The sequence below is a fragment of the Ictalurus punctatus genome, chromosome 28 (genome assembly GCF_001660625.3).
Source record: "Ictalurus punctatus breed USDA103 chromosome 28, Coco_2.0, whole genome shotgun sequence".
Taxonomy (NCBI): domain Eukaryota; kingdom Metazoa; phylum Chordata; class Actinopteri; order Siluriformes; family Ictaluridae; genus Ictalurus; species Ictalurus punctatus.
The window spans coordinates 18,138,458-18,147,181 of record NC_030443.2 but is presented as its reverse complement, the minus strand read 5'-3'; the positions used below and the strand labels follow the sequence as shown (position 1 = coordinate 18,147,181).

At 43.1% G+C, this 8,724-nt stretch overlaps 1 protein-coding gene across 1 annotated transcript in view; it reads left to right on the top strand.

Moving 5' to 3' along the window:
• Positions 1 to 798: 798 nt before the first annotated feature.
• LOC108260352 (astrotactin-2) overlaps positions 799 to 8,724 on the top strand; it is a 345,742-nt gene continuing 337,816 nt past the window's right edge. The window contains exon 1 of the mRNA XM_017460589.3: positions 799 to 1,199. Within this exon, the coding sequence (XP_017316078.1) occupies positions 860 to 1,199 (340 nt within the window). The 5' untranslated portion in view covers positions 799 to 859. The remainder of the gene's footprint in view (positions 1,200 to 8,724) is intronic.

Sequence of the window (8,724 nt, the reverse complement as noted above, 5' to 3'; positions counted from 1 at the left end):
GTCTATCTGTCTGTTTATCTATCTATATTATCTATCATCTATCATTCTGTCTGTCTGTCTGTCTATCTGTCTGTTTATCTATCTATATTATCTATCATCTATCTATCTGTCTGTCTGTCTGTCTATCTATATATTGCTGGAAGAAAGGCAGAGGTAATTAAAGAACAAAAATAAGCATGGCAGGGAGAAAGGGGGTTAAGTGGAGAGTGTGTCTGTGTGTGTGTGAGTGTGGGTGTGTGTGAGAGAGTGTGAGTGTGTGTGTGTGTGTGTGTGTGTGAGAGAGAGAGAGTGTGTGTGTGTGTGTGTGTGTGTGTGTGTGTGTGAGAGAGAGAGTGTGTGTATGTGTATGTGTGCGTGAGTATGTGTGAGTGAGTGTGTGTGTGTGTGTGTGTGATCACAATGAATGAATAAAAGTGTTATTGGTGTGAGTTAAACTTGGGGGATTAATTAAACAATGAATAGATTTATTGAATTGCTTACTAGCACAGTGGGGTTTATTTACTTATTTGTTTGTTTGTCTGTCTATTTATTTATTTATTCGGTGGCACCTATCCATCAGTCAAAAACAAACAAATAAACTAACTAACAAGTACATCAATAAATAACTAAATAAATATGAGTGTTACATATTAATCAAGGTTATTATTATTATTATTATTATTATTATTATTATTATTATTATTATTAAGACCGGACCGGATGGGATTGGTTAAGCAGCGCGCGAGCCCCAGCTCACCTGCGCCCCGCCGCTTCCATTCCCGGCCGGAGTCGCGCGCCCCCACGCGCCCACACGCAACTGCTTTATAAACGAGCGCGCAGCCTCCGCGCGCTTCGCTCAAAAAACACGGGAACCGGGGGAATGGCGCGGAGCGTGGCACGGCTCGTCCTCCTCCTCCTCTTTCTCCTCCTCTTCCTCTCGCTGGAGGAGTTCCTCACCGGGACGGTCACGGGAACCGGAACCGCGGCGGGAGGACCGAAGCCAGGCGGAGAGAAGGACGCGGCGGCGGCGGGTGCATGCGAGGTCAAGACGGTGACTGTGTCCACGCTGCCCGTGCTGCGCGAGAGCGAGCTGAGCGTGGGTTCCGGGAGCGCGGGCGCGGCGGACTCCCGGCTCTTGCTGTTCGTGCGGAGCGACGTACCGGGAGCCGTGTCGGTGCTGGACGATCTGGATAACACCGCGCTGCCCTACTTCACTCTCGGTGAGGCTTCGCCATTTATTTCATTCTTCTTATTCTCTTTTATTTTGGTACCACGCGCCCTCTCTGAAACGCGGGATGCGGTGGAGTAGTTTGGTGCGTTTCTGTTCACGTTAACGTGACTAATGAACACATGGTGTGTTTGTAACAACAGCGCGCGAGATATGGAAGAAACGACTGAGAGAGTTAATTAAAGGATAAAGAGAAGTGCGATGGAGGGGGAGGGGGGTTGTGCCCCGTGTGTGTGTGTGTGTGTGTGTGTGTGTGTGTGTGTGAGCGCGCGCGTGATCACAGTGAATGAATGAAAGCGTTATGGGTCCTGCAAGGTCTGTCTATCTATCTATATGTCTGTCTGTCTGTCTATCTATCTATCTATCTATCTATCTATCTATCTATCTTTCTATCTGTCTATCTATCTATCTTTCTATCTATCTTTCTATCTGTCTATCTATCTTTCTTTCTATCTATCTATCTGTCTGTCTGTCTGTCTGTCTGTCTGTCTCTCTATCTATATATCTGTCTGTCTATAGGTCTGTCTGTCTATCTATGATAGTCCTACCTCTGTATTTACTGTCCATTATAGCTCATTTGCTGCTAGGACATCTTCACACCTCCTCATATTCTCAAATATCCACGATCCTAAATAAATAATAATAAAAAAAATTTAAAAAAATCTCTAATAAGCTAATAAATGTCCCAAACTTCCACATCTCCAACACTTCTTATACAGTAGCTTCATGCCAACCGATGCAAAAATAATCATTCCACTATACACAGTTGAGGAGGTTTATAGATCTGGAGCGAATTAAGTTTTCTCTCTCTCTCTCTCTCTCTCTAAAAAAAAAAAAAAAAAAAAAAAAAAAGAATCTGTTCATATTCTCCCCTTTCGCAAACTGCCTTAGTTTTAGACGATCCCACTTTATTAACAGCAAAGTTTTATGTCCTTGGAGTTTTAAATATAACCTGGATAAATGTGTGCGGTTCAAATGTTTGTATTTATTTATTTATTTATTTATTTATTACTACAATTAATATATGAATGCTGCTATAATATTGTGTCATGGTTTGCATATTTTTCTATAAGATCAGCTCTGACAGTGGAGCGTTGATGCGATCGCTCTAAAACGTCACCGTTTCTATAGTGACGGGCTCGTTCACAGCGGGTTCAAAACCGTGTATAATCGTTGCTATGGTGATCTAATGGAAGGAGTCTCCAGTGCAAACGCTGTTTAAGTTCCATAGTAGTAAACACAGTAAGTCCTTTTAATGAGTGTGAGATTTCAAGGGTTACTGTGTTATCCTAGACAATGTGAAGAATTTACTGTGTGTGTGTGTGTGTGTGTATGTGTGTGTGTGTGTGTGTGTGTGTGTTTTACTGGGATATAAATGTCTCTTGGAAAATGTATTTTAATATGCAAAGAAATTATAAAGTTTTTTTTTTTTTTTTTTTTTTTTTTGTAAAAAGAGCCAATATTTTAGGAACTTCAGGGAGATAATTGACTCCCCCCCCCCCCCCTTACAGATCTATGCAGTAGGCTAATGTGTTTCTAGGCTGGTGGTTAGTTTCTCATTAATTAATAATATCATTCTCATCGCTTGATGGAGTGCTGCATCATTCAGAACTACTGCAGTTTGGTGTTGAATTTGTCCCATAATTTATTTATTTATTTATTTATTTATTTATTTCTTGCAGTACGACAAACCACACCTCCGCTATTAATGTACTACCTGAGCTCGTGCAATTATCCAAATGGCTTGAAACTTGTTAATGTCATTGTCAAAGCACAAGCCACAAATTTATTTATGCTGACTGACATTATATTGCATGGTTTGGGGGGGAAAAACAAACAAACAAAAAAAAAGTCTCGAGTCAGTAAATCTGAGATGGAAGCCGTGGTTGTGCGGTTCGAAGCATCCTCCTGTGACCTGTGGTGTATTTTTGATGTCAGATGCCTTTTGAAAAGTCAGGAGAAGGAAGAATGTGATGTGTTGGAAACAACATCGAAAGTTTATCATAATATCATGCGTGCGATTTAGCCAAAAAACCTTAAAAAAAATAAAATAAAATAATAAAGCAATACTATTTTCAAGGAAAATATAAAGACCGTATGTCGGGATAGAAGTGTAGATTCCACACGGGAGGTTAATATTGACGAAAAAAACAATATGCCATGGTATTGACTCGAGGCACTGGTGCAGCTGGGCCTGCACCAGCTATTCTCAATCCTAGTCCAGAGGGGAAGAATACATTTAATGGATTCATGCCCCAAATACGACCGCTGGAAAAAAAACCCCTGAAAAACAGAACATCTTTGAGGACTGTATGAAGAAAATCGTTTCCTGCCAGACTTGTATTCATCCAGGATGAAGAAAAGGCGCTGGGAATCACGGCCAAGCTTTCATATCTTCCAAACTCTTAGGTCAACACTTTCCCTCTCAGTATAGAGCAAGAATGAGACTATCCATCGATCAGATGTATAAAAACAGGCATCAGCCAAAACTCTGACCGGGACTAACCGAGAGTCAAAGCATTAGAGCGTGCATCTAACCAACAGCCTGACCCATGCAGAGTAGGATGAATCAAGAGTCTAATCATTTGATACTGGGACGAACCATGTATCAGAGCCTGGGTGCTAACTGATAATCAGAGACTTAGGAATTGGTCCAAAAGTCAAAGCGTTAAAAATTGGTACTACATGAGAATCAGAGCTTCAGAGTTTAGGACTAAGCAAGAAGCAGAGCCTTAAAGATTGGGATTAACCAACAGTCTTAACCTTATACACTAGAGCAAACCAAAACCAGAGCCTTAACGTTTAGGACTAACCATGAATCAGAGCATTAAAGATTAGATCTAACCAAGAGTGAGAGTCTTAAATAATGGGATTAACCAAGAGTCAGAGCCTTGATGATTCGAATCGATACGAATCAAGAGTATGATCCTCAGTGACTACGATTAACCAAGAATTGGAGGTTTAAACTTTTTGACCAACCAAGAATAAGATCCTTAAAGATGAAGCTTTACCAAGAATCAGAGCCTTACAAATCGTGACTGACCAAGAGTCATAGCAACGTCTGATCCTCACAGATGGGACTAATCAAGAGTTGACTCTTTCGATCTTGGGACTAACCAAGAGTGGAACCCTTAAAGATTGGGACTAACCAACAGTCTAAACCTTAGAGACTAGAGCAAACCAAAACCAGAGTCTGAAAGATTAGATTTAACCATGAATCGGACCATTAAAGATTGGAATATAAGCAAGAGTGAGCATCTTAAATAGTGCGATTAACTAAGAATCAGAGCCGGAGAGTTGAGACTAAGACTAATCAAGAAACTGGGAAGAACCAAGACCCAGTAACCAGACCCTTAAAAATTGGAAATGACCAAGAATCAAAGACTTCAAAATTGTGACTAAGCAAAAAATCTTAACGAGTCTTAACGATCGGTACTAAAGATGAGTCCGAGCCATGGACGTCGTAGGGACCAACCGAGACTGGAAGACTTGAAGATACAAAAGGATTAACGGTCACTGGAACTAATTCTTACTCCAGGCCTAAACTCCTCCTCTGATGTCACGGCATTAAACCATATATACGCTATACTGTCCGTAGACGCTTATTAGCATTGCAGTCCAGCACCGGATTCGAAATCATCTGATTAATTATTCAGCATATTCAGCTTGAACTCGGTTTGATTATTAATAGAATGCGCATCACTGACTGCTTTACCTCTGTTTTGGTCAGCACTCGTTCCTAGGCAGAAGGATTTCGCAGGGTTCAGGGACATGTACTGAGCCGTAGCCTGTGGTAGTTTCGATAATTAAATCCCCCGTGTGTGTGATGTTGCGAGATGTTTTGGATTATAATGGGATCGGAATCAAATAGTTACATAGTTTTCAATGTTGTACGTTTGTTTACTTGAATTCGTGTGTGTAATTTCTGGGCATAAGATGGTATCGCAACCCCCCCACCCCCATAGTACTCACATGATCACACGTGTTTAACGTGAAACGTATCGTCACCTGTGTGAGAGTGTACGTGTTACGGCCCCGAATAAATTAGCGAAAGACTAGACGGCTAACTTTTGAGTCATAAAGATCCATCGACGTTAGCATACGGCGCTAACTGAGGTGCAAATTTACAGAGCGGCGCTTCATCCGATTAAAGTTAGTTTAATAGGCAAACAGACACTGGCCGCAGCAGAATGAGGCTCTTGTGTTAAATGCCTCTCTGGCTGTGTGTAAAGTGCTGGCCGAGCAGAGAGAAGAGGCTGGCATGGCGGCCCACAAATCACATGCTTTCTCTCATTAACGACAGCTGCCTGGATATGAGTCACCGCTCTCTGTCCTCCCATTTGGACGAGCGTCGAGTCTGCTCTGCTCTCCCAGTTCCAGAGATGGATGTCGGCGTATAGGTTAACGCTGGTGGCTAATTTACCCAGACTTTCCTCGGGCCTGAGGGTCCCCGTGCATCATGACACCTGGCTGCGCTAAGCCTCTGCCTCAGAGGCAAACGAACACGAGGGACAGAAGTGATGAAATATGTCTCCTATCTGTAGAAAATGTTATCTGCCAGAAGGATTAGAGGTTTCGGTAGCTGACAGGTGGAAATGGGTCACCTGGGCTGACACGCCAGTCAGGATTACCAGCTCTTGTTTGCAAAGGTTCACTAAATGAATCTAGTTTGAATGCATTTGTTGTTTTCTTCTGGTCTGTTCAGGTTCGCAGAGCATGAGGTGAGCCAGCTCTTATCCGCGGGCCAGTGCACGTCACGTGAACGCGATCGCATGTGCCCCGAAACCGTCCACGGCAACTCGAGCAAACACTCGTTTTGTGTGCTAAAAATGCAACTTCTAAAATAAATGAAGGGACCGTTATTTACAAATAAAATACGCAAGTCGGGATTGCTTAAGTATTCACCCCCTCCCCCACACACACTCTGTTGTGAAACCCCTTGAATCGGTTCTCGTGCCATTAGCCGAACGGCGTCAACTTGTGCATCGTGTGATCTCGCGGGAGATCGTCAGAGAACGCTCCTAAACAAACGGCATGGTGAGGTTGAAGGAGATATCGGAACGAAACGAGTGCAGGACAGAGATCTGGAAAGGTATCAGGGTTTGGTTATCCCAAAATGTGAACATCCGGGGGACGGAAATCCGTTATTAAAAATTAGGAAGAAAGACGCAGGACCGCGCCGATGGCTAGAGGAAGCCGTCCGCCAAAAGTCAGGTTTCTAATTGTAAATTACAGTCGCCGTTAATTCTTTAAGTGATCGGGCGATAAACATGCAGTAATCATATGCCGTGTGGATAGGAGAATGAAACCAAGATAGCATCTAATGCTAATTTTGATCGACCTTTGGCTGTATAATTATTCAAAGATTAAGATTATTCCAAAAGTCTGAGAGTTAAGAGTAGTTCGAAGACTACAAGAGGTTGGAAAGTTGCGGTGTTTACACGAGGCGGCGTACATCCGGTGAGGTTTTCCTGGACAAAACATCATAGTACTAACCAAACCTTCACTGCGAAGCATTACAGTACAAATTGCCAATACAAAATATGCTGAACTTGGCTCAGAACCTTTAACCTGCTTAACTAAATGAAATCCAGTCCGAGATATTTCAGCACAACAACCCTAACCGGCCCTTTCGGATCGAGCTGTTCAGCTTCAGGTCTCGGTGTCCAAACCGTGAGGGTCCGTGCTTTCAAAACGAACCGAGCAATACAGAAAGCCTCAACAAAACCCTGACCTTTAGCGTCGTCGTGTTTACCACGCGACTAGGCCTCGGCGTGAAAATTTACATTTACAAATGTTCCGGAAAGAAATGGCAGGACGGAGAAAATGCGATGGTGAGAAAATATAAGATGCTGGAGTTAGCCGTAGCCTCTGTGAGCGGCGGAAAGTGGAGTGTTTAACTGAACCCGGCTCCGAGACGAGGCCCCGATCTGTAAGCGCCGCCATGATTTATTACCCCTGGAATGGAAGAACATCGAGGAAGGCAGAGTTAAGATAAAAAGGACGAGACGGAAGCTTTCGTTTGGTGAGTCTCTCCATCCGTTTCTACGTACACATTGAAAAGGACAGACGGCGACTTCAGCACCTGGGCGCTGTCCGGGAGGATGTTTAGATTTCTAACGTAGTAGGATGAAACGTTTTGTGGTTGGAACGGTGGAGTGTGCTTAAATCGTGTCTAGAGCAAAGGAGGACGGCTGTCCAGATGTGAACCCAGTAAAGTATTACACCGGACCAAACCGAGGTCTTGAAAAACACCGTATCGGAGACGATAGAGGTATGAAAGCAAAATAGCCGTACTTCAGCAATGCTAGTTCGTTTGTCATGAGCTTGAGGAAGATCCTCTGTTGGGGTTTATCCAATCACATTTCTGTAAATTATTTCACCAAAAGTGTCTGATAGGATCAGAAACTAGCTACAGGGCGAGAGACCTTAGCTCCGAATACGGAGGGTTTTTATTAGACTTTGACAGACTTTGCGTCTTATTTACGCTCTCTGGTTTGGGCAGATTGGACTGCAAATTGGTAACGCCGAGCGCCAGTATAAAACAAAACGAGCACTTCGTTCTCGTCTTATTCACGACCCGAAACGAATAATTAACGGTCGCGTGTTAAAACAGAAGTCTCGATGCCACTCGGCATCATGTTAGCTGCTTATCCGGGACGGTTTATGTAGCCGGACCGTCATAAATTTCAGTCGAATACCGCCGCTCCAGACGTAGTAATAAAACGTCGTGTTCTAATGCCGTATATCCTGACCCCGCCCTTCCCCAACCCAGCGGCAGCCCATACGAGTGGGCGGGGTTTGAGTAGCTGAAGTCGTGTAGTTTGCACAAAAATGCAAAAAAAAACAAAACAACAACAACAAAAAAAAAGATTACAGCAGGATGTGAGCTAATATAAATGAAAAAAATTAATAAAATCAGAAATGCCACAATTACATCTCTCACATGTTCCATTAATTTGGATGACCTTTTACAAAATGTCATGCTAATTGAAGGGGGTTTCTCTGCAGAATTGATTTTTCCTCCACGATAGAGAAGAGTAATAAGCACCACATGTTAGCGGGGACAGTGTGCATCATTCTTTTTTCGTTTTTTTTTTTGGTTTTTTTTGTACGTATTGTTTAATTTCCCATCCTTTCCTAAGTATTTTTCTAAAATACTTCTAGTATTTTTCAGGCACTTTTTCAAGTAGCTTTCACAAATTTTTGACTCTGGTACAGCGAGACGGATAGCAGAGACACCCGAAAACCGTTGTTTAGTAAGAACGGTCCGTGGAAAAGCGAATCCGGTGAAATCGGTGGAAACGAAACGCTAATCGACTGAAGGGGAAAGGTCGCGGGACCTGTTAGCGTTTTACTTTTGCTTTGTGTTGACTTTTGATACCTCGGTTCTGGTTTGAAAAATCGTCACGGCGACGTCGTAATTACTACTCCGATGCCCTGACTGTCTCACACGGGGGCGTTCCGGTAACACACAGTAACGGCGTCCACCAAGACGGTAGGATTTAACTGCTATT